The sequence below is a fragment of the Monodelphis domestica genome, chromosome 4 (genome assembly GCF_027887165.1).
Source record: "Monodelphis domestica isolate mMonDom1 chromosome 4, mMonDom1.pri, whole genome shotgun sequence".
Lineage (NCBI taxonomy): Eukaryota > Metazoa > Chordata > Mammalia > Didelphimorphia > Didelphidae > Monodelphis > Monodelphis domestica.
Window position 1 is genome coordinate 3,635,425 of NC_077230.1, and position 26,096 is coordinate 3,661,520.

Genomic DNA, 26,096 nt, shown 5'->3' on the forward strand with positions numbered 1-26,096 from the left:
CATTTTCAATTTGGTCAATTTTTGCTTTATGACAGTATTTTCTTGTTTTAGTTCATGTGCCTCTGTTTCCAGATGACCTATTTTGCTTTTTAAGTCCTTTTCTCAATTGTCTTCAGCCTCTCTTGTATTTTTTAATTGTATTTTAAGTTTTTCCAAAGCCTGTGTCTCATTTGCTGGAGTTCCTGAGTTTTTGCTTGATGTTTGTTGGTACTTTTCCACTTGTTTTTTGTTCATTACCTGGATAGAAGCTGTTGATTGTAATTTCTTTTTTCTTTTTCTGTTATTTAATCATATTTTCTCCCCACTCCCCTTCTTGCTCCTCTGTTTATTTGCTGGATCTGTGGGTTTGGACTATTCTGTCTGGAAGGGGCTTCTTCTCTGCTCTACTGATTAATTAGATTAGGCTGATTGAGTATTAATGAGCCCTGTGGCCAGATCTTCCCCATGTAAACCTTAAAATTTCTTAGACTTATAAATGTTGGAAATTTCACCATTGGGAAATTTCATACTTGGAAAATTTCTTACTGATAGTCTATTGGAATGTGAACCCCATTGGCATGGGAGGTTCCTCCTCCTCCCTTCTTAAGATTACTTGAGGACAGAAACCTTTTGCTGAACAATGGAAAGGGCTTTGACCTATGCTTAAGCATAGAACAGGAAGTTCTTTGAGTCATGATTGATTTTAGAATTGATACAATAGAGATACTTGGAATGACAGAACCAGGTCTTGGAAATTACAATCTCCACCCTACTCAGTCCTAACAGGATTTAGGAAGGGCTGCAGCAAAGGATCAAGATTTAATTATTTGAGAATATGACCTTCAACAGACATGTGCAAAGCCACAGACCTCTGGGTGGTCCTGGGTTAAGCTAGAGCCACCATTGGCACAGGGAAGACATGGACAGTGATTGGTAGATGTGAGAACTGAGGGGAGGGAACTTGGATGGTTTCCTTAAAGATAGAGGGGTCTGAGGACTGAGGGGTGGTTGGTTGGAGAGGTTGTTCTCTGAGAAGCTTGCTCTGAAGGAAGCTGGAGGTGGAGGCCCCTGAGACTGTTTCTCCATTTTGGTCACGTGAGTGATAGGGACTGATCTCTTTTCTTTGCCTCAGCTATCTAAGGGCTTGGGCCTTTTGGCCCAGCCTAAACAGAGAGGGTATTTAAGCCCTATTCCCTTCTCTCCCCTCTCTCTCTCTCTCTCTCTCTCTCTCTCTCTCTCTCTCTCTCCCTCTCTCTCTCTATCTCTAATACCTTTCTTCCTCCTGTTTGTAATTAAACTCCATAAAAGGTTGACTGCTGACTTGAGTTTTCATTAAGGAATTACATAGCTGAATTCCTTGGCGACCTTAAATTAATATATATCAGTCTTTTAAAGTGATTTCCTTGTCACACCCAGCTGCCTGCTGAAGCTGAAGGTGTGGACGCTGAAGTTAGTTACCCATGTCCTCCTCTCTTGCTTTCTGCCTGCCATATCCCTGTCAGCTGTCAGGTCAGTGCCCTGACCTTCCTGTGGTGGTACTAATGTACTCTGTTCAGGTTGCAACCTTAGTCCTGGGTTCCTGGTCAGCCAGATTCTTACTGTGGGTCTCAGAGCAGTAGGTGGGTGAGGGGTGTTGGAGATTGAGCTAGAAGCCTTCTGAAGGCTCCTTATCTGCACTATTGATAAACTGGATTAAGCCAGTTAAGGTGATCTGCAGACCTGGATGTGCCCTGAGGCTAGAACCTGCAGAGGCAGAAGCCCAAGATGTAGGAGTGGTGACTAAAGACTGTCACCAGGCTGCCCTCCTCTTTGCCTCTCTCCTCCAGCTGCCTCCCTGCCAGCTATAGTCAAAGCCCTGAGCCTCAAGTAGCTGTGGTAGCAAGGCACTCCCTCTGGGCTAGAGCCCTCACCCTGAGATCCCAGCAATTCCTGGAGTCTCAGCACAGTAGGTGTGGGAAGGAAGGGCCCTGGAACTTTCCTTCTTTCTTTCCCTTAAGCCTGAGAATTCAGCCTTTTAAGTTGAATCGAGCAGGAGGGACCCCAGGCTCTGCCCTGTTGTTGGACTTCGTTTTGTCCCCCTCAAAACACAGACTCGACTTTTTGCTGTTTCTAAGCCACCATCTTCTCGATATTTTCTTGACCGGAGTAATTCTTAGAATAGTTTTATTTATTCAGTCCTTCCTATTTATATTACCTTCTTTCCTTTTATTCATAGCCTACGTTTCCTTCAAGCCCCAGATCAAATCTTCCGTTCTGTAGAATTTCCATGGGATTTCATCCCATATTTTGCCTTTTTTTGGTACCAGATATCTAAACTGAACAATTGTAATTTCTACCATTTATTAGTTTTACTATGTAAATATTTACTTTTCCCATTAAAAACTCTGTGTGGCTAAAGTATAATGTTATTACACTTTATCATTCTTTTACACTTAGAATTCCAGTTCTGAAGTAGGCCCTCAATTTTGGTGTTTTGTAGGTATTTCAGCTAGAAGAGTTATGGTAGTTATTAATGACTCAGTTTGATGCCTGAATAAAAGAATAAAGATGATTCTGCCTCCTACCCAGCAAAGCCACTGACCAGTCTTTTGCTCTTATCTGCCCCAGAGACTTTGGACACCCAATATGTTGTATTCGTTTGTATAAGAAAATTGCAAAAAAGAAAGCTTGAAATTACTTTGTATTTTTCTAGATAATTAAAATCATTCCATTTTGATTTATCTCTTTTTTTTAAAGCTTTCATAAGAGTCTTTGCCTCAAAGTTAATTCACTAAAGTTTTTTCATTCATTCATTCATTCATTTTTATTGATTGGAATTAGAATCTTCAACTCACTTCTACTCTACAGGTATTTATTAAACATCTGCTATGTTCAAGGCATCATGTTAGTCACTAGGGATACAAAGACAAAAACTTTGAAGAGCTGTTTTCCTTGCGGGATTTGTACGGAGGTCAACTTTGAAATGTTAATGTCTTTCAAAATAAGTTATGAAGTTTTTTTTAAGTAATAAAGTTCTAGAAACTGAATGCATCTCTTGTTGTTTATTTTAGTTTAGTCCAAAGGCTAATGGTTCTGAGAGATACATGGTGTCTACTGGTGCAGATGGAACGGTTTGCTTTTGGCAGTGGGACTTAAATTCCATGAAATTCAGGTTAGTGCCTCATTTTAAAATTAGATACATGCCTTTTTTTCTTCATCAGTATTGTCAAAAGAGGCAAGCCTGAAGAGTGGATAGAGTGCTGGACTTTGTTTGGAAGTCATGGCTTCAAAGACACTAAAAGCTGTGACTGTCAGCAAGTTCCTTTACTTTTTTGCCCCATAATTTATTTTCTCATCTTTAAATTGAGGGAGTTGGATTTATTGCCCTCCAACATCCCCATCTGTCATTAAATCAATGGTCTTATGATCCTATGATATAGTCTTAATTGATTGGAGATATTTGTAAATGGGGCAGTGTGGGTTCCCTGTTAATCCCTGAATTCTAAAATTGCAATTTGTCCTTCCATATATTCCATATACAAGCTGAATGCTCTTCTGTGTAGACTTATTGTTAGGAAATTTGGATTATAATCACATATAATTTGTCTTAGAAATACTTTTAGAATCCAGGTTTTTATTTAAGTATATTAAAGTGATTGTATGTGTCAGTTAATAATTTAATTTCTTAACATTTTTATTTTTTAAAAGTAATCGTCCTTTGAAATTCACTGAAAAACCTAGACCTGGGGTTCAAATGCTTTGTTCATCTTTTAGTGTTGGTAAGGTAACTTATTTCAATATCATTTTAAATTTACATTAAAGACAATTTCCCCCCTATTTATTGAGTGCCCCTTAGATTGTTAAACTGTGAGAAAAATGGCGGCATTTGCCTGTGTATTTATGTTTAAAATTCTTCCCTTTGTGTCCTCATGGAGATATCAAAAACTGGTGGAGGAATAAGAAATATAGCTTACCTTCTTCTCTCATAAAGCTGGAGCAACCCCAAAGGCAAATGCTCCATAGCTCTGGGTTATTAATTGAACAATATATTATGGGAAAGTTAGGTTTCATTTGATATTTTACTTGAAACTAATTGGATGAGCTACATAATTCTTTTGTAATATAATTGATTTCCTTCCACACCAAAGACTTATTTGAGTAGCTTTATTCTTTTTCTTTGCAGATTTTCTTTTTAATAATAGTCTAGAACTACTAAACAACTAGTCAGTTAAATGTGCTTAGCTTATGCAGATTAAAATTGGAACTGGTGGCTTCTCTCTTTTAATGCCAAAAATTGTAGAATAACTAAGGATGCTAAGTATTTTCATATCCCATTAAGCTTTTTTAAAGTTTGCATTGCATGATTGCCTTTTTAAAAAATGCTAGCAATTAAAACTAGCAAGAAATTTTATTTGTTGGAAACTGGATCTTAATGAAAAAGTTTTCTAAGTGTTAGGGGAATGAAGAGTTTGAGTTGGGAATTTTTGAAATGCATATTAATAAGTATTTTTAAAACTTAACTATATTTCAGCATTTTGTGATTTTGATTTTTAGGTGGCATGTTCTTAGCAACAGGTAGTACTGATCATGTAATCAGAATGTATTTTTTGGGCTTCGAAATGCCTGAAAAAATAGCAGAACTTGAAAGCCACACTGTAAGTACTATTTGTGTTTTTTAATATATGAATTTATTTATTGAAAATATTAGTAAGTATTCAAAATTTTGCTCATTTGGCTATGGAGCTGCTGTTCATTATGCATAATTTTTTTAACATTTTAAATGTTACGGTAATTTTGTTGAAGTTTAATTTTTAGAATAAGTGATTATTTCATTTTTAAAAGTCTTAGATTATTATAGTAATTATTTTAACTGATTAGAAATATTCATTCTTTATAGGTCCTGATTTAAACATTGTACGAATTGAATTTGTTTTTAGGTACTTGACATAAATGCTTTCTTTAGAAGTTATCTTGCTTTTATCGTATAATTCTTCTACTCTTTATTGTAATGAATAGACAGAATTCTTGTACTGATTAAGGAATGAAATTTGGAAAGATTCTTGCATTTTAAATTTCTCACATTGAATTATTTTGCAAATCATATCAGGAAAATAGGTGTTTGAGTAAAAGGTTGAATCATTTTAATATTTTTTCTTTTTGTAGGACAAAGTTGATAGCATCCAGTTTTCTAACAATGGTGATCGGTATGTTTTATAAAAATTAAGCTTCCAATTTATATATGTATCTGTATATCTTGTGCACATACATGCTAAAATCTTGGCTTGCCATCATGAAATTTAATGTTACTTTACTCTCTTTGTATCCCTTCTCATCTGCCTCCTTTCTCCCATAACTTCTTTCTGTCTGCTATTGGCTCCTGACAAACAAGCTTTGTGAAGGATTTATTTCCATTAATAGTTAACATTTTTAATATTTCAAATATTAAAAGGTATATTTACTTTTATAGTCACATTTTCCTAGTCTATAGACTTTTGAGACACCCTATATTTGTTTTTTAGTAGTTAGTGTTTGCATTTTTCTGTAAATAAATTTATCTTGTTCTTTTTTAATATATGTCTTGACTATTTGAACTTTAATTTTTTGTGCCATAATTTCTCTAAGGAATTGTGCTTTTCCCTGTCTTATTTGACCCTTTTTTAAAGACAAAAAAATTTACCTTCCATGTTTAAGGTATAGTATGAAATGAATCCAATGATGCCAGACCTACATATTAATATTAGAACTGTTACTTCTGTTGTGTTCTCCTGGATTTCTTTTAATTATTGGGGTTTTTTTTTTATCCCTTTCTCTCTATTCTGTTTTCTTATCCACTATTTAAGTTTGTAGTTGTTTTCACAGAACCAATTAAATATCAGCATATCCCTGGTTTTGCCCAAATGAGTACCACAAAGGGCATTTTTAGATGAACTATAACCAAGTTCATTAGAATTTTAGAAAATTTAAAGTCAGGTAGAGTTGTAATTTTATATTCTTATAGGGCATAACAGGGGGCAGCTAAGTAGCTCCGTGGATTGAGAGCCAGGCCCAGGGACGGGAGGTCCTCGGTTCACATATGATCTTGGGCACTTCATAGCCATGTATCCCTGGGCAAGTCACTCTATTGCCTAGTCCTTACCACTGTTCTGCCTTGGAACTAACACATGGTGTGTTTCTAAGATGGAAGGTAAGGGTTAGAAAAGATATAACATTCCACATGAACGAAGATGTGGTTCTTTAGTTAATGGAACATTTCTTTCCACACCAAAGAACACCTGAGTTAACTGTAAGGGGGAGAACAGGGGTTCTTATAAAGGTTTGACTGGATCTTTCTAGAGTAGGGTCCCCAGGAATTGTAATTAATTCCAAGAGACTTATTTAACAATTTATTTACAAACTATAAAAGGAGTGAAGTAAGAAAATCAGAGAGGATGGGGTAAGATATCTAGTCTACGCACTACGTATTTTGCTCCAACCCCTGGCTTAATCCAGGCAGGGGAGTTTAATCCTTAGCCGGAGAGGCCTCGGCCTTGAGCCGAGGACCTGGGAATGCAGGGAGCCTCTCTCGAGAGGGGAGGCCTCTCCTGAGGCTGGTCCCTTCAGAAGATCCAGGAAAGGCGTCAGGTCTTTTCACTCACCACATGTCAGTCCAAAGGAGAGATTCAAGGACAGTCTCACCAAGTACAGGGTCTCAGGTCCAGTCAGCAGATTCTTCACCAGCCTCCAACTCGAGCTCAGAACTCCAGAAGAAGTTTTGCAAGAAGTACCCAAAGGAAGTTGTCACTCCCTTTTAAAGACACTTTCTTTGGCGTCACTTCCTGTGCCTTTCCTCCACTTGTCTACCAATTATAGTTGAAGCTTTGCTTTGGACTCCCTAGGGGGCAGTCAGCTTTATTCTGATTCATCACCCACCAGCCCCACTATTGCACATGTGGGTTTCAGACCTCCCCCACTCAGGTGTGAATGGGGTGTTTACACTTTTGGTGATTAAATCTAAAAAATGGGCAGGGGAGTTAATTTAATCTTCACAATCAGGGAAGAGATTTAATTTAATCTTCATAATTTTGCACTATTGTGTTTGTGTTTTAGTTAAATTAATGGAAAATGTGTCGTGCTAGATGGTGGAGGCATGGAATAGATCTTAAGACTCAAGGATTATGAAATCTAGTAATGGAGAAAGACACTAAAACATTTCTAGTAGGGAAGCTAGTACTGCACCTATGCTACTTTGTGTTAGCGGTTAATACATGTAGTTGTGGGACCTGGAGTGTTAAGAAGCCACCAGTCTAATTGGGGGAGGGGAGTGTCCTGTGCTACCTTTTCAGATGTATATTCCGCACTTTTCCACAGACGCCACCATAGGATGTAGGAGGAATTAATGTAATGAAATAGAGCTACGACCTTGTTCTCCCCCCTCCCCTTTGGGAAGAGCTAGACGCTTCTGATTGTTAATTCAGTTTGTGAATACCCATGTTTTCCTTGGACTTTAGTCCATGATGATTGAGTACCAACAGGTTGCTTTCAGATCAGGTGAACCAGATAATAACCTTGGGTTAATCAGGAAAGATTTCAAGAGAAAAAGGACATTTAATGTAATTTTTGAAAGATTAGTAAGATTTTTAGCACATGATAATGGAGAACAAGGTTTTCTAGTCACAGGAAATTGTATAAATTAATATATGGATGTGGAAAAGCACAAGACTTATTTGTGGAACATTGACTAATCTAGTTTGTATTGCACAGAGAATGTGGAAGTGAAGTAGAAAGAGTATATATTGGAGCCAGCTGGCTAGTACAAAGCCAGCGCAAGATATTTATCTATGAGCAGGTAGCCAAGGGGGGAGAGCCTTTGAAGGTAGATGGAGAAGAAAGAAGAGATCAAGCAGATCAGTGAGCAGGCTGTTAGAGAGACGTAATGACAACATGTACTCTGCTTGTGGCATTGGCAGTGGGGGGGAGACATGGAGAAGAAGCTGCGTGGAGTCGATAGAGGGAATGTCCGTTATGGGAGGGGAGGATGAGTCAAGATTACTATGTTAAAAACAGCTAACAGAGAATACATGTAGTGTAGCTATGGAATCAGGAGGAAGAGAAATGTATTTAGAGTGCTTCACAAAAGTGTCCATGTGGGTCACAGGGGTGGTGCTATGCCAGTAGGGAAGAGGGTCAGATTTGTAGTCATCTACATAGAAAGTGATAGGTGAAGTCAAGAGGAAATGAACAAAAGAGGAGAGGCCAAAGACGACACCTTGGTGAATGCCTGAGCTACAAAAATAACTGGGGAGAATGAAGCAGCCGAGCTTGAAGAAATGTTCATTAGGGTTAAGACAAAATTCTCCCTGATAAAATCCATCCCCTACTCCGTCATCAGTGTGATTTTGCCTAAATCATGGGCCTGATCATGTTACCTCCCTAACTCCATAAACTCCAGAATGAAATACAAACTGCTATTTTTGGCACTTGATAGTAGTCTCTCACCCCTTCCTTCTTACTTTTCCAGGCTTCTTACACTTTACTTATTTTCATGTACCCTTCAGTCCGGTGTCTAGCCTTTGGGCTAGTCCATCTCTTGTCTCCAGTTTTCTCTGGCCATCCCTCTTGCTTGGAATGGCCTCTTTCCTCAGCTCAGCATGCTCAATTCCCTGGCTCCCTCTAAGTCCCCACTGAAGCCTGGTTTTTGACAGAAAGCCTTCCCCAACCTCTCTTTAATTCTCATACCTTCTCTCTCCTAGCTTGTTTTGTATATTTTTGCTATCTTCATTGTGTAAAGATTGAAATTTAGGGGGAGACTGAGGCAGGTAGAAATTAGTTTCTCTCTGCAAAGAGTATTATGTTTTTTATGAGGTTTATTAAGGATTAAAGAAAGTACAGGATAAGAAAACATGTGTCTAGGCCTCTGGCCTAGACACCTCCCCTACATTATGAAAAGAGCCACCTCTGCTCCAAAACGGAAGTCCGGAAGTCCAAAAGACCCCTCAGTAGGCGGAGAACTCCTTTAAATAATCATTTGTGTTCTTGCCCAGGCGAGAATTCAGTGTGGTTACAAAGCACTCTGGGGAAGTGGAGCAAAGGATTCTGGGGATTGGAGTCCTGAATCCGAGTATTTTTACAATTGGCTTGCTAGTCACTTGAGGGCGGGGACCATCTTTGACTACCTCAGCTTCACACGGGGTACCACCAAGCCTCGATCTGATGGATTTTAAGATAACGAACGAAGGGGGGTGGGAGGTGGCGGGGCCGTGTTTCCCGTCGCTGCCAGGGTCAAGGGGCTGGGGTCGCACACGCAAGCGTAGCAAGACTGAGCTAAAGTAAGCACGGGGCAAGGAGGTACCAGCACCAGATGAGGACGAATCGAGCGTCACTGCCACCGCCACCACCACCACCACCGCTGCCTTCACCTTCACATCATCGGGACCAGCCATCTCTGCCGCCTCCGTCGCATCGCGCCCCCACCCCGCTCTGATGGCGACTACTGAGGATTCTCAGGAGCATGATTCGACCAGCGAGGGCATGGATGATAGCAACCATGATCCCCAGTTTGAGCCCATTGTCTCTCTGCCGGAGCAGGAGATTAAGACGCTGGAGGAAGATGAAGAAGAGCTCTTAAAGATGCGAGCAAAGCTGTTGCGATTTGCATCTGAGAATGACCTTCCAGAGTGGAAAGAGCGAGGGACAGGTGATGTGAAGCTACTGAGACACAAGGAGAAAGGGACAATTCGCCTCCTCATGAGGCGGGACAAGACTGAAGATCTGTGCGAATCACTAAATAACCCCCTGATGGAGCGGAAGCCCAATGCAGGCAGTGACAGGGCTTGGGTTTGGAACACACATGCTGCCTTTGCCGATGAAAGTCCAAAGCCAGAGCTGCTGGCCATCCGATTCCTGAATGCAGAAAATGCCCAGAAGTTTAAGGCAGAATTCGAAGAATGCAAGGAAGAGCTAAAAAACCAAGAAAATAAAGTAAAAAATGAAGAACCAAAAATAGAACTGAAAGAAGAATCTGTAGAACCGAAAGAAGAGAAAGCAGGAATAGTTAAAGAGAGAAGTTCTGACCAAATGGCTAAGAAGTTAGAGGCACTCTCAGTGAAGGATGGTGACCCAGAGTCCAACCAAGAGATCCAGGTGCAGAAGGCGGCGCTTGAGACCCAGGAGGCCCAAGAGGAACAGAAGCCCAAGGCCCAGGATAAGGACACTGAGCAGCAATACGTCATCTCACCATGGGCCTCACATTCTTTCCTAATTTTTTCCTTTTATTTTCTTTATTTTTGTTCATTTTTTTTTTTACAAGGGACTTTATATAAAGAACTGAATTCTAGCCTCCAGGTTGTTTTCTAAGCTTTTACCCTTTTGAAGATGTCTTCTTCTTCAGCAGACCCATTCCCCAGTCCAATGTACTGCGCTCATGCCATTCTTTTCCATAGTGGAAACACTTATTTATAGTACATCCAAAAGAGTGAATAAAACATTTCAAAGCTGGAAAAAAAAAGATAACGAATGAAGAATTGGTAAGGGAGAGAGAATGCTTAGAAGAGACCTCGGGAGTGATGGACAGTAGGGATGGGATTGGTAGTTTAGCTAGGGTCAGGGGTCACCTGTGGATAGCAACAGCTCCCTTCTCACTAGAGCAGATGGTAAGTGCCATGAGGGGATTGGAGAGAGAAATGAGTCGTCCTTGCAAGTTCATACCGCATGCAAAGTGCTGTGCGGAGAGACTCCTGCTTTCCCTCCTGTGGGGATGGCCCAGGAGAGGTTGGAGGGTCCCAGCTTCTTCGCAGATGTCGGTGTCTCTTGCGGAATGCCACGACACAGGCACCATCAGGGGCTTTCGTGGCCAATCATTTGAAAGTGCTCAAGACTTCGGTGGCGAGAATCTTCAGTAGGTTAGCCCCTACACGAGCCTTGCCAAGCTGGGTAGGCCCTGGGCTTGTCGCCTCGATTAGTGACTGGAAGGCTTCGTGCCGGTCTTCAGCAGGATGGCAAAGAAGACAATGGACGGCGTTCGGGTGCCTGGCCCGCGGGTGCCTGGCCCGCACTTTTTCTTGGTTCCCCTTGTGGGTGCTTTTCTGCTGTCATCAGCAGTGGTGGCAGATAAAAAGATGGCTGAGGTTCCGCTAAGGTGGTATTGCATTGATCTAGAATCAATGAATTGAAGTATTTGTGGATATATCTTGTGGGATTCATGTGGGGAATAATAGTAGAGAGGCCAAAGGGGTGAGGGATTTGGTGGTGTTCGGACTGGAAATGATGAATTGGGATAGGTTGGGTACCAAGAGGTAAGTAAAGCAGAGTGGCGGGGACTAGGCATGGGATCTTCATACAGCCTACTTGTGCTCGTTGTTACTAGGCCAGAACTTCCTCCTTCTACCTGGCAACCCTTCTGACACCGGGAGGCAGCGCCATGTCTTTTCTTTAGGCCACACCTCCAATTGCTTCAGTTAATCCTTATATGACAAATCTTGACTTTTTCATTTGTCATTGTTGGCCTCCTCTGTCAGATGTGGCACTGAAAGCCGTACACATTACAGATCACCTCCCTAGTCCTTTTTTTAAACCCTCGCCGGCCGTCTTGGGATCAGTTTCTTTTGATTGCCGTACCAGGTGATGGGTTTAGCCTGAGTTTGTAGTTTCCTAAAACAAAACTGACCAAGGGGCTTCCTCAGTCTTTACCATCATGTGTGCGTCCCCTGGTGGTGTTTGACTTACTCGAAGGACCGCATTTGTCCCAGCAAAGTTAAGTTTCATGTTACTAGGCTCAGTTCGAGCTTTATGAAAGTCCAGGTAGACGTCAGTAATATTTCTGTGGCCAAAGAAGCCCCCTCCTCACCCTAACTATTCGCAAACCATCCCGTGAATTAATGTTCTAGAATTTTCAGGAAAGAGTTTTCAGGTTCCGATTGTACAAATGAGGAAATGAAATGGAGAGTAGAACATGATCTATTCTTGCTGCTGGCTCTGTGATACCACTTTTTCTTTTTTCTCAAATGTATGTCATACTGAAGCCAAGTGGTTGGTCACTGCAGCGCCAGAGAAGCTAGCAGTCTCTTCAGCTCAGAAAGAATTAAGTGTCAGTGTGATGGACTCCTAGTAGCTTTGGGAGCCACCAAGGAGAGAAGAAAGAAAGGGAGGAAAATGCAAGAACACGCGCAACTGAAAACAGTCCTTAAGCTATTTCCACTACGTCCTTTTGTCGTCTATGTATTTAAAAAAAAACATTTCATGGATGTTTTTCCCCATCACTATTATTTCCCCCCTCCCCCATAAAAGCCTCCTTTCTACCAATACCTTTCCCATTAACTAGAAAAACATAGCTTTTTTTACACACAATTAGTTCATCACCTCTAAGGTAAGATGTGAGAAGTATGCTTCATTACCATTCAGTCTTCGGGGGCAGCTAGGCTGCTCAGTGGATAGGGAGCCAGGCCTAGAGATGGAGGGTCCTGGGTTCAAATTTGGCCTCGGATACTTCTTGGCTGTGTGACCCTGGGCAAATCACCTAACTTTTACTATTTTTCTGCCTTGATAACAATATTCAGTATTGAATCTAAGATGGAAGATAAGGATTTTTTTTTTAAAGTGCTCAGCAGCTATGATTGATCAGAGCTTGAAATGTTTCAAATTTATTTTCCTTTATATTATGATCGTCATGTAAATTGATTGTCCTCCTGGTTCAGCTTGCTAATTTTGTATTGGTTGATATGTTGTCCCAAATCTTTTTGACTCTTAAAGTGTAATAATATTCTATTACATTTCCTATGCCAAAATTTATTGAGCCATGTCCCAATTGTTGCTCCCAGTCTTTGATAAAACAAAAGAAGCTTATTTTTGCCATTATTGCTGCATACTTCTCTGAATGTTTACTATGTCTTTACAGTATATTCTAGAATTTTTTCAGGAGTAAAAAGTCAAGCTCTGTGGACTAAATTTGTAGGCTCATGTGGAAATTGTGATTTTTTTCTTTTACCCTTCAATTTTGTAGCTTCTCTTCCTTTTTCCATTTTAAGGATCAGTGACAATAGCTCGGAAATCCCAGCCTCTAGTGTTTTAGTGTTTTTTATTATCTACAATGTGATTTTGCTCTTTACCTCTTTTTTAAACCTCTTCTGTTTTGTTTGAATAAAGCTTATTACTCTTTTTTAATCATATTCTAGTCATCAGCCCCATTCCATCAAATATAATTGATATTTGATCATATCATATAAATCCCATTGCATTAGTATCTTATTTTGTCCATTTGTATAAAGATTCTTGAGAATCTAGATTGTATTGTTGGCTCCTCTCTTGGATTTTGTCTCTTAATTTTTTACTGTTTCTTTTGCTATACGTAGGCAGCTAAGGTCTAGTGAATAGAACAACAGGCCTGGTCTTAGGAAGACCCGAGTTCAAATATGACCTCAGACGTTTAGTAGATGTGTGACCCTGGACAAGTCACTTAACCTTTTTTTACCTCAGTTTCTTCTTCTATAAAATGAGAATAATAATAGCACCTACCTTTGCGGATTGTTATGACAATCCGTTGAGATAATTGTAAATAAACACTTATCACAGTCCCTGGCACACAGTTAACACTATATAGATGTTACCTGCTGTTGTTGTTGGTACTGTTATCTATAATGACTATTGCCATATTGGTATACATAGGCAATTTCCAGTTTTCTTTTTGCTTTTTTCCATTTAGAGCCCTTTCAGTTAGATTTGCAAGGGCAGACTGGTACATTCTTACCATCCTTCAATTAGTTACACCCAGAAATTCTAATCTCCATTCTCTGACAAAATCTTCTCAACTGTATACTTCCCTTATTTACTCTGACTTTGACAACACTGTCTCTACCCTTAGCCGAGATGTAATGATTCTTATTAATGTTTTCTGAATATTTTTTGGATGTTTCATTAAACATCCTTCAGAAGGTAGCAGATCTTGCTATTGACCGTGTTAAGAGTGTGAGAAGCTAAGGAAAACTTCGTACATTTTGATGAAATTAAAGATTTGGGAGTTGATATACAGACTAGGGAATTTGAGAGTATAAACAGGATAAAGCTGTTTAGTGAAGTGGTGGACTGGAGCATGGAAGAGGTCTTGGATTCAGAATTCTGCCTCTGCTGATTAATGCCAGTATGACACTGGGTAAATCATTTAACGTGCCAGGGCTTCCGTTTCCTAATCTGTAAAATGCGGTGGTTGAACTAGAGATCCCTTTGATTTTTCTTCTTCCTCTAGTCTAGGTCTTTGATCCTAGGAAGTCCACTGTGTCCTTGCTTTATTGGCAATGGGTATTTATTATGGTAGCTCAGGATGTCAGAGATAGGTGTAAATCTGAGAAAGAGAAAGAGTGTTCCACAGAGATAACTAGATCCATGTCGGGGTGACGTTCATTATAGTATAAGCTGTATTTGTAACATTTAAAATTTTTTATTTAAACATTTTGTCGTGACTTTAATTTTTTTTTAAAAAGCATTTCCAAACAAAAACCAGGCGTCCCCCCAAAATACATTCTCCAAAACCAGTTTTTTGATTATTAACAAAAAGCACGTGTGTGTGTGCATATGTATATATTAGCCTGTAACTTTGATATGGTATTAACATTGACCATTGAATTGTATCAGTTTTGTTTGCTCTATTCTGATTATAGTTATGATGATGTCATTGTGTATGTCCTTTTTGGTTCTACTTTCTTCAATCTGCATAATTTTTATGCAAACATGTTTTTCAGAAACATGAAGTTCTTCATCTCTTCTATTATAAGGAACAATTCAGTTGTCACATTCATATACCATAATTTGTGCAGCTCTTCTTTAGTCCTTGTGTTTATTTTAGTTTTAGCTTTCTGTTTTCTCAAATAATGCTGTTATGAGTATTAGTTTATATGTTTGTGTGCGTCTTGCAGTCTGTTTAGTAATCTCCCTGGAAAATAGCCCCACCAGTTTAATTTCTGGCATGATTCTAAATTGTTTTCCAGAATGTTTGAGATACTTAAAGTTTAATAGTTTGTGGTCACTTGAATTTTTAAGGAATAGTGGTTGAGTTGCAGTACAACTTTTTATTTTGGGTGAGGTTTAATGCAATCTTGCTATCAAAAATTTTGGAGGGGATTCTTAAGATATCATATAAGGAAGGAAGATAGGCAGTATGGTATAACTGAAAGAGTGCTATATTTGGAAGTCTAGAACCTGGTTCAAACTCTAACTGTTAATTACTACTTAGGAGAACTTTGGAAAATCACTTGATTTTTCTAGTCTTTGTTTTCTCACCTCTTAAGTGCGGGTGTTGGACTGAGTGGTGTCTGTAATATCTTCCATCTCTAAACCTGTTGTCCTGTGAAAAAATTTTAACTATTTATAATACTACTTTAGAATGGTTTTTAGCAAATGTATTGGTAGGCAGGGTAGTTAGTATAGCAGAAAGAACCCTGAGACATCAACTCTTGAAAAGAGAGATCGTTTCATTTTTGTCTTTGCATTCCATTGCCTAACGTACTGTCTGGCACATGATTAATGCTTATTTTTTGTTTGGAGTGTTCTAATCATGGCCCCTTTGTAGCTTCTTTATTATGATGGTCTGGACTCTTATTCTCTCAAGGCTTATATAAAAAGGCAGTGGAATACATAGCCTTTCTAAGTTCTCTTCTAGTTCTAAATCTATATTACTAAGATCTTCAGTGTAATGAAATGAAATTTTACTCTCAAAAATGTGAGTATAATACCTTTCTTAATATTTATTTTTAGCTTCTTAAGTGGTAGCAGAGATGGAACAGCAAGAATTTGGAAATTTGAACAACCAGAATGGAAAAGTATTTTACTGGATATGGCAACAAGATTGTCACGGTAAGTTGGGGTGATTTATTGATCAGATAGGGATAAATAATTGGTTAATAGAAATTATTAATCTGTGTTTAAAGGGCTTGGTGGTATACTTCATAAGCTGTTTTATTAAATAGCTCATTATAAATTTGTCAAATACCTAGGATTCATTATAATCAGAAAGAATTGGGTATGATTATTTTAAAAGTATTTTCTTGGATCTGGCACTTTATATTTTCTGACATTTCCTCTATCAGGAGATTGCAGTATATTTCCCTGCATTCTTAGCCTCTGATTCCTGTTCATAAACTTTCAGATACCTTCCTCAAATTCCTTTTTCTTCTTGTAATCAATGAGCAAGAAATAGGATTTTGTATTTTTTTTAAAGCCTTATCTTCCATGTTGGAATCAATACTGAGAGAGAGAAGGGGGGGTGGGGCGGGGGATAGGAGAGAGAGAGAGAGAGAGAGAGAGAGAGAGAGAGAGAGAGAGAGAGAGAGAGAGAGAGAGAGAGAGAGAGAGAGAGAGAGAGAGAGAGAGAGAGAGAGAGAGAGAGAGAGAGAGAGAGAGAGAGAGAGAAAATGGGTGTTCACACCTTTTGTAGTTCGTTAATACCTCTTTCTGGTTAGTTAACACCTTTTTTGGTTAGTTAAAATGGGTAGATCTACTTTAAATACTGAGTTAACACTTTGGGGATTAAAATCTAAAAATAGACAGGGGATTACAATTTAATCTTCACAATAAAGGAAGAGCAAAGTACCTTCATTTTTACAGTCAGGAGATAGCCAAATCAAATCTTCACAAGCTTCACTGTGCCTGTAGTCCTTCATCTGTAAATAAGATAGCCCTGAGATCCTTTCCAACTCTATATCTAGGATCCTATGATACTTTTTTTTCTTCGCCACAGGAATTTCCCAGACAATAAGCTGTTTTCTTTCTTTGATTTGTATCCCTAAGCATTCAACCCATAGTAGGTGTCACAGGTTGATAACTCTGGGTCCATCTAAGATAAATATCTGAGGGCCCTTGTCAGAGGTTGAGATCTCACAGTCTGAGAACGGGTCCAAGTGCCCTTGCTTCCATCATCGTTTAGTTTCCCATAACAATATTGTTGACCATTCCATGAACCCAGGATGATTCCTGGAACCATTATCATCTTACCCCAGGTGCCCTATGTTAATTCTTGTTACACTTTCCTATGGACTTTTCTCACAGGCGATTGTTTTTTATTCCTGTGATTTTTACCTTTAAAGGTTGTTCCCAACTTGCAATAAACTGTATTCACCTGCAACCAGCAAGGTGGAACCTTTCTGACCCCACACTGCATCTGTTATCTTTTGATTCTTATCTTTTCCCCTCACCCTTATCTATAAGTGAGGCCCTTCTAACTACCTTTGTATTTCCTCTTATTATTTTCCCCAGCCTTACCTGCGGAACTCTGGTCCCAGTTCTGCCCCTTCTGGGGCCTTTTACAAGTAGGTGTTCAGTAACTTTTTATTCATTGATTGATTCTCCCAATCCCATACCTCATTCTCTTCTATTCCCTTAATCACCAAAGAAATAAAAACCAGTTAATTCACAGGCACAGCAACCATGTCTTGACTATTTTATGAATTTTCACATCTCTAGGCTCTTCTCTATTACAAAGAGTCAAGAGATGTGCTAATCCAAATTCAATTGCCTTTTAGTGTTAATTTAATTAGCATTATTTTAGTCATTGTGTATATTCATTTTCTTTTCAGTTTTCCAAGTCTTCTCATTTAAAAGATTTCTAACTATCTTTCCTTTTTAATGCCATTTTAGTATTTCATTATATTTACATATCACAATTTGTTCTTTGCTTCTAGTTTTTGCTGCAAAAAAAGTCTGCTGTGAATTGGTTGGTATATTTGGAAGTATCTCCTCCAGTTTTTTGGTTCAAAAATACTCTTGATAATCAGTCTAGGTTATTCTTATAAAGAAGAGAAATTAGATGTGTGAACCAATAAAGTTATTGGCCTTTTGGAAATAGTAATAGTAATATCTATGAATTTTTTCCATGCTTTTGGTAGCTTACCTTTCCTGAGATACAATTAAAAGCTTTCTTTGGTACTTTTTAAGATTGCATTACTTCCAGCATTGGTTTTCATGGCATTTACTTAATTTGTTCAGTTGTTCGTCCTAATGGAAGTTTTAAGTACTTGAGATTTTGACTGAGATTTTTTGGTCCAAATGAAGTGAATATCCCTTTGTTGCTGATGGTGAAAACAGGACATTATGGAAAGGATAGATTTGTTCCATCTAAAGTTTGTTATTCTCTAAATAAAGTGGCTCAGATGAGTCTTCATTCAGTCAAGTGATGCAAGTGTGCATCAGTTAGTCTAGATCTGGTTGGAGATTTCAGATGTTTCATTCTGGAAAAAGTCTGTTCACAGACATAAGTGCTGCCAAAGATGGTTGCCATTTTGAGTGCAGGGTTCCTGTGATTAGGATATGTCTCAGAGGGGAGAGATGCATAGAAATTAGGCAAGCTCTTGACTTGAATGCATCTTTCAAAGAGTCACAATTCTACAGTTCAGCCAGTTCCATTTGGTACATTGTGTCCACATTTTCAATGTCAAGAGAAAATGGGTTACAGAAAAGCTGTATACCCTGTTCATGGAGATGAAGTTCTTTAAATCTGAATTGGAACCCCTTTTGCAACTTTTCCAATGAATCCACATGTTTCTTTTGGGAATGCAATCAAAGATTTTTCCACTAACAGATTTTGAGTTAAGGGGAGATGGCAGAAATTTTCCTCCTTCATTTGTTTGATAAGGAGGCCCAATTTTACTTCAAATGCTTTCACATGTGATTGCACATCACGGATGAGCTTCCCTTTTCCTTGAAGTTGCACATTGAAACTGTTGAGTAGCTCTGTTACATCTGTCAGAAAGGCGAGGTGTCATTTCCATTCTGCATCATTGAGCTCTGGTACTTCTTTGTTTTTTGAAAGCATAAAAGCTGTAATCTGTGCAAGTAAGTCATAGAAATGTCTCAAAACTCTCCCTCAACTCAGCCAATGGACTTCTGTGTGGTACAGAACATCTTCATAGGCAACATTTAGCTCAGACAGAAATTCCTGAAATTGTCTGTGGTTTAGTGCATTAGCTCTAATGAAGTTAAAACAAGATACCACAATTTTCCTAACAGAGTCCCGCTTCAATGATTTACTACATAGCAGTGCTTGTTGGTGGATGAGGCAGTGTATGGCTATTGGATGAGAATGGTTACATTTGTCCATCTCTTGGTTAACGCGAGCAATTACTCTCCTTTCTTAGAGCCCACCATGCTAGGAGCACCATCAATTGTCACCCTGGCTAGTTTAGCTCAGTCCAGCTCCAAATCCTTCACAGTTTGGGAAAACTTTCCATAGATATCCTCTCCTGTAGTTGTTCCTTTGATGCTTTGCAGGGCAGCAAGCTCTTCTGTGACTTTGAAATTGTCATTCGTCCCACAAATAAAAATTAGAAGTTGTGCAGAATCACGAACATCATTGCTCTTGTCGAGTGCCAAGGAAAAATGGGAAAGTTTTCTTGTGGAGTTTTACAAATGTTGATGCAAATTGTCTCCCATTTCTTTAATCCTTTGTGTGACTGTAGATCCTGAAAGACTAACTGTGCTAAATAAGCCTGCCTTTTCTGGACACATCTCTTCGGCAACAGAAAGAAGGCACTCTTTAACAAAGTCTCCCTCCACGAATGGTCTGCCAGGGCACGCTATTTATTAGCTTGGCAACTTGAAAGCTTGCTCGCAGTGATGAAATATTTAGCTGCTTCTGCTTCACACAAGTATTTTGCTGACTTGTCGATGTATTTTTCAGTTTTAATATTTTCTTTTCTCACATCTCTGACCAAACAATCATATTTATCTTTATGTTGAGTTTGGTAGTGTCAATGCAAGTTGTATTCTTTGAACACAAACACTATATCTGGCCTATCAAACACACAGCTCTTTCCTTGTACTGCATGAAAAAGTAATCGTAAGTCCACTGTTCTTTGAATATCCTACAGTCCGAGTCCATTTTTCTTTCTTGACGTCATTGTTTCCTAGGGATTCCAAATTGCTACTAGTAAAGTACCAAAAGACAGACAGACAGACACACACACACACACACACACACACACACACACACACACACACACACACACACACACACACACACACACACACACCTCTACAAAAACAACATACCAACAATAATTTTGCCCACACAGAGGCATACATACTGCACTGCCCATCAATGCAGCCTTCCCAGTGCACATCATTTCAGCCTCACCAGTGGCCATATTGGTGGAACTTCACTTTTACCTCAGGCTCACACTGGTGCAGTGCAGGAACCTTTCCAGTTCACACTAGCCTGTGCGAACTGCGCTGTGATCTGTGAACTCACACAGGAATCTGATCGCTTGGGTAAGAGCCATGGAAAAAAGAAGACACCGCACTAGTGAGTGTCCTTGAGGTCCATATTTATGGATCTGTAATTATAGACTGTGATAAGAACAACGCAGCCTTACTTCCTAATGGCCCCTCTAACCTCCCTTTGCCCAAAGGTCTCTCCCCACATTACTACACAGTACAATGGCCCCTTATGTTGTGCATCTGGGGTGGATGAGGGCCATTGTACTACCATGTTTCCCCCAAAATCAGACGCTGGCTTATATTAATTGAACCTCCAAAAACAGGGGGTGTCTTATAAAACACCACTCTGTGGCAGTGGTGGGCTTCTCACAGTAGAGGCCAGATCACCGCTTTCCAATGCCTGTTTGCAGTACTGGAGGCAGTGCTGGGCCTGTGACACTGTCTGGTTGGGATAGTGGAGGCTGGCTGGGATAGCGGAGGCTGCAGAGCTGGCTGGGATGGGCCTGTCCCACCTTGCACAGGCCCATCCCCACCACCACTATACCGGGCAGCCGTAGACAGTGTGGAATCCCCTCCCCCAGATTGCCACTCACCCTGCTGACGTCTTCCATGGTGCAGCCACATAATCCTTTGTGTGGCGCCTCGTTCTCCTTCAGCTACTCTCAGAACAAGATGCCACACAAAGGATGACGTCACCGGAAGTAGTGCTGTACGTGAGCAACACCTCACTTTGAGACTCCGCCACATTCAGTGCTCCTCTCACTGATCACCAGTGAAAGAGGTGCCCTTCCGGAAGTACAGTGGGGGCCGGATACATGGCCTCAGGGGGCCACATGTGGCACGCAGGCCGTCGTTTGGGGACCCCTGTGCTAGACTCTATGCTAAGCTCTGGAAATGGAAAAAAGACAAAAGACAATCCTTGTCCTCAAGTAGTTCACAATATTATGAGACAGACAAAAAACAAATATATACCAAAAAAAGCAATATATAGGTTAAATAGGGAATAATTCACAAAAGGAAGTCACTAGAATTAAGGGTTGGGAAAGGCTTCTTATAAAAGATGGATTTTTGTTGGGACTTGGGGGAAGCCAGTAGTTGAAGATGAGAAGGGAGACCCTTGCTGGCATGGAGGACAAACAGAAAATGCCCAGATTCTGCAGATGGAGTGTCTTTTTTGTACAACAGCCAGGAGGCCAGTGACACTGGATTGAAGATTATGTGGCACAGAGTAAGGTGTTAAGAAGACTGGAAAAGTAAGAGGAGGCTAGGTTGTGAAGGGCTTTGATTTTGTTTTTGATCTAGAAGTAATGGCACATTACTTTGGGCACATTAATGAAACTGTTTCTGAAAAGTCTTGCCTTCTAAGGAGAACCTATAAATCATCCTTATATTTAGCTAAAACTTCCTCATTAATGTAATTTGGTTCATGTATTATTAAATATTATTTTATTTCCCAAAGGTTGTTTTTGATTCAGATCAGACATTTAATCCCCATTCTGTGTCAGGCACTGTTTTAGGCACTGAGGATACAACGGCAAAAAAAGACAGTACTCCCTGTTTTCATATATCTTGCATTCTTTAGGGGTTATGGAAGACAACTTATACACAGCTAAGTAAAGGAGTGCGTATGGTTTTCTAGACCTGTGATTTTGTTGGAGTTGGAAACTCCTGGTCCAGAAATATTCCCCCCTCCTGGAAATCGGCGAATGTTACCGGTTCTCAACATTAGAGTCCGTTGTAGCGGCGTGTGGTGGTGTATACACAAAAAGTCAGTTCAAACCAACTTTTGGAGGAGAATTGGTACCAACTTGTGGGGCGGCCTGGATCAGACCGTTCGGCTGGTGAAGGTAGAAATTCCAGGAAGGAGAGGTAGGGAAAGGAAACATTTCAGGATCACGAGGCTTAGGATAGCCTGTACAAATACTTGGAAGTGGGAAATAGAATAGAGTGCTTTCTGGAAGGAAATAATGTAAAGTATGCTAAAAAGTTAAGTTGATTATCAGTAGTTTGGAACTAGATTGTGAAGGGTTTTATCTATCCTTTAGGCACAGGAATTTACATGTTGCCTTTGACGAAATAGGAAGTCACTGAGCCTTTTTGGGCCGTGTAGTGGCAGAGTTATACCCGTGCTCAAGGAAAATCAGTTTGGCCTCTTCACAGAGATGAAAAGCCATTTGATTCTTGAAGTAATGGGCTCTAGAAGTAATTTTGCCATGAAGTGATGAAGACCTGACGTCGGCTAGTTAAATTCACAGAAGACGCTAGATAAAGATGGAACTGGCGGTGCCGGGCACTTGATTGTTCAGCTAGTATAAGACAGACGGAAGAGTTGAAGATGGTTTTGAGATCCGTAGTGAACTCTCAGCAGCGTTTGGCCTTGGTGATTGCGTTCTCCTATGGATAGGGCTTTTGGACTCCTGATTCCGTTCTTACCTGTCTTGCGTGCGTGCGCACTAGTTTGTAATCCACGTAATGACCATTAACTGAGTGTCTTCCAAGATTTTGTCCTTGACCCCGTTGCCTTTTCATTTGTGTTCTGTCGGTCTCCCTCTGCTTCCACGAGTTGTTATCATTCCTGTGCGGTTCTCCCAGGTCGAACATCCAGCCCTCGTCGTCTTCCTGAGCTCCAGGCCCACCCGCCCTTTGGACAGCTGTTAAAAACCAGATCCACAACAGAGCTCTGCGTTTCCCATCCAGCATCTCCTTTTCTGCACTTCCCTTTTACGAGTTAGAGAACACAGACCTCTGAATGTTCTTACTCCTGACTCGAATCCGCCATCCATATCTGCTCTTGTGCCAAATCTTTGTCATTTCTGCCTTCACAAATAAGTGGCATCTGTCCCCTCCTCTACCGCCTTGATGGCCCTGGTCATCACGCCTCTGGCAGGTGCCACAGTGAAGGGCGACGGGCCAGGAAGACTTGGATTGGAATTCTGTCTCGGCCAAGTCAGTGAATCTGTTCTTCAGTTCTCTCATCAGTCAAATGTGGATAATCCTAGAACCCACCTCAAGATGTTCTAAGGATCATGATGACATACATAACGTGCTCGGCAAACCCTAAAGCACTGTGTGCTAGCTAGTTGTCTGAAACATTCAGAGTCATTCAAGCTTACCCCACTTTTCTGTGATGCTCTGCTGCTAAGCTTGAGATGTGACAGCAACATTGATCTTAATTTCACTAGTGCCCAGGAGGTCAAAGTCAAGTGATTGTTCTTTTTTTTTTTTTAACCCTTGCCTTCCGACTTGGAGTTACTGGGTATTGGCTCCAAGGCAGAAGAGTGGTAAGGGCTAGCCCATGGGGGTCAAGTGACTTGCCCAGGGTCACCCAGCTGGGAAGTGTCTGAGGCCAGATTGGAACCCAGGACCTCCCATCTCTAGGCCTGGCTCTCCATCCACTGAGCTACCCAGCTGCTTCCTCAAGTGATTTTTCTTGAACAATTCCAGCTTCCCAGAAATTCATAGCTCTGCCAACAAATGTGGCTGTCATTATTCAAACCTCCCTCATTCCGTCCCTTTAATCTGCTTCCTCCCCAACATCCTGAAGTTGCTCACCGCTTCCAATATGCTCTGGGATGCCTGTTCAGTAACTGATAGTATTTGCTCTCCATCCTAAGCCTTCACTGAGACTTGAATCTGCCATGAGTTTCCTTGGTCATCATTTCCAATGTTGACTGCCCTTTAACTCTACATTTTTGTAACACTTTTTTCTCTTGGGACTTACCTGGCTGCTATTTTTTTCCACTCGCTGAGTGTCTCACAGGCTCTATCCTGGACTTTATTCCCTTCTGCTCCTGTATTGCTTCTGTTCGTGATCTCAAAAACTCTTCTAAATGCATTTGTTGTTTCTAAGCTAGGGATTCTGGATTTATTCATGCAGTTCTTGCCTGTCTACCGACTCCTAGAACTCATTATCTGTTCCAAACTTCCCTGTTACCGTGAAGGGTGCTATCATCCTTCTTGTCCCCTTGGCTTGTGTTTCTCTACTCTCGTTCTCCATATTTAATCATTTGTCAAATCCTGCCTTCTCTCCTCTGGGACTTGAGCGACTCTGGTTTTAGCTCTCCGCAGCAGGCTAGTTTGTGTCTCTGTTCCAAATCCCTTCGGACACTGCTCTCCAGTGACTTTCTAAAGTTCTGGTGTGACCATTGTGTGGACAGAATTTGCTCCCCAGGACTCTGTTAGCCAGCACCCCTCGTGTGAACCCTGAGTGTGTAAATATGTGGGGTGCTGGCTGACAGAGTCCTGGGGAGCAAATTCTGTCCACACACCATCGTACGCCTTCCTTTAGTACACTCCTGTGGTTCCCCTTTGCCTCCAGGATCGATTCTATCATCCTTCCTTTGTCTTTAAAGCCTTCATACCCTCACGCACGCCTTACCTTTCGAATCTTCATAAACCTTTCTCTCCTCTATGTTCTTTCCATCTGTGAGCTCCTTGAGAGCAAGGCCTTCGTCTTTTCTTTCTTTCCTTGTAGCCTCAGATCTTAGCCCAGTGCCTGGCATATAGGAGCTGCTTAAGAAATGTCACTGATACAATGTCAGTTCCTGGAGGCAAGAGACTTTTCATCTTTTTATCCTTAGCACAATGTCTGGCTCATAGTAAGCACTTAGAAATGCTTTTATTGTGTAAGAAGGATGGTTCTGAATGAGGGGAAAATGCCCTCTGCTGAAATCTCATTCATTAGGTAGGTGGGTTCTAGGAGAATGAACAAATTTAATTTTGAAGTTGTTGAAATTCCTTTGTCATAAAGACTGATTCTTAGTACACTCTACTCCTAGCCATCCGTTTCCCCTCATTTACTACTAAAGGCTTAAGAGGACTTGAGATATTGTTTGTTTCCTTGGTTACTTTGTCCATTAAGTTCCATCATGTCATGTTAGACCTTCTAATAAAGGACTTCTCAGTTTTCCTGAAAAAGGAAAGCAGAGTTTCTAGGAATATATTTGTGTCCTTTCTGTTAAGGTTCAGTGAAACCTACTGTAGCTCACACTTCCATTGTGTTTGAAGTATCAGAGTAGGATTTTTGAAGAGAAATAAAACTGATTTCCCCCCCAAGCATATATTAATTTTGTAAATGTAATTTCAATGGTGTAGGGAATTGTCAGGGGGAGATGGTGTTGCAGATAAGAAATTATAATGCACTGTACAATTTTGGTGCTTTTTCCTTGCTAGGTCTTGAAGGAAGTCTTACAAATCTATTATCTTATCTCAACTGGCTTCTTATTTTAGCAAGACCATCCTTGTGTTCCTCTGATCAATTGTTCCTAATCTGATCACATTCTGCACCAGGAGTTTTTTCAGACCTTCTTTTTTCTTCTAAATTATCTCATAACACCATCTTTGCTCTCTACCCCGTACACTCCAATCAGATGATTTTGTCTATGCTTGGCTGAGGAAATAGTTTATTTGTTGAGAGCTCCTACTTTTTCCTTATACTGTATCTCAGAAAATACTTTATGTCATTCTCCTACTTCCTCTTTCTGTATAGCATATAGAACATACAACATACAATTTGAAAATAAAATCTATAAATCACATGTATAATTAAAAAGGGTCTTTACACCAGGGCCAACTTGTACTTTTTCATTCTCTCTACTCAGCAGATTGCTCTCTAAAAGTCTTATCTTTCTAACTCTCTAATATCTCTCAAATATACCACTGGCCTCAATTTTAGAATCCTCCTTGACTTTTCAAACATTTTTGAATCTACCTATCTAATTAGTTGCCAATTTTTATTGATTGAAGCCACCACATCCTTCTCATCCATGTATGATTCTCGCCCTAGTTTAGACTTGCATCACCTTTCATCTTGACTGTTGCACTAATCTCCTAAGACATCAATTTTCTCAAATCTCTCCCCACTTCAATAAGTTCTGTACATAGTTGCCCAGTAACTTCAGGAATGCACAGATTTGACCATGTCCTCTTCTCAATAAATGACTGCTAGAGTGATTCTATTTCTTCCT

The 26,096-nt window shown here is 40.2% G+C and overlaps 2 protein-coding genes across 4 annotated transcripts in view; both read left to right on the forward strand.

Moving 5' to 3' along the window:
* Positions 1-26,096, forward strand: part of BRWD1 (bromodomain and WD repeat domain containing 1) — a 139,199-nt gene that overhangs the window by 38,053 nt on the left and 75,050 nt on the right. For 2 of the 3 annotated variants that reach the window (XM_007493084.3, XM_056825966.1), the window contains exons 9-13: positions 3,030-3,130; positions 3,667-3,737; positions 4,513-4,613; positions 5,122-5,162; positions 15,676-15,774. In XM_007493084.3, coding sequence (XP_007493146.2) covers positions 3,030-3,130; positions 3,667-3,737; positions 4,513-4,613; positions 5,122-5,162; positions 15,676-15,774 — 413 coding nt within the window. Of the gene's footprint in view, positions 1-3,029; positions 3,131-3,666; positions 3,738-4,512; positions 4,614-5,121; positions 5,163-15,675; positions 15,775-17,172; positions 19,875-26,096 lie in introns of those variants that run through there. The other variant, XM_056825967.1, reaches the window with a different exon arrangement.
* Positions 8,168-10,441, forward strand: LOC103097593 (ran-specific GTPase-activating protein-like). The gene has a single exon (XM_056825969.1). It carries the CDS (start codon positions 9,418-9,420, stop codon positions 10,288-10,290), a length of 873 nt encoding a protein of 290 aa, XP_056681947.1. The 5' UTR covers positions 8,168-9,417; the 3' UTR covers positions 10,291-10,441.

Coding starts and splice junctions, on each gene's coding strand:
- LOC103097593 (XM_056825969.1), top strand. CDS start 9,418: ATGGCGACTACTGAGGATTCTCAGGAGCATGATTCGACCAGCGAGGGC.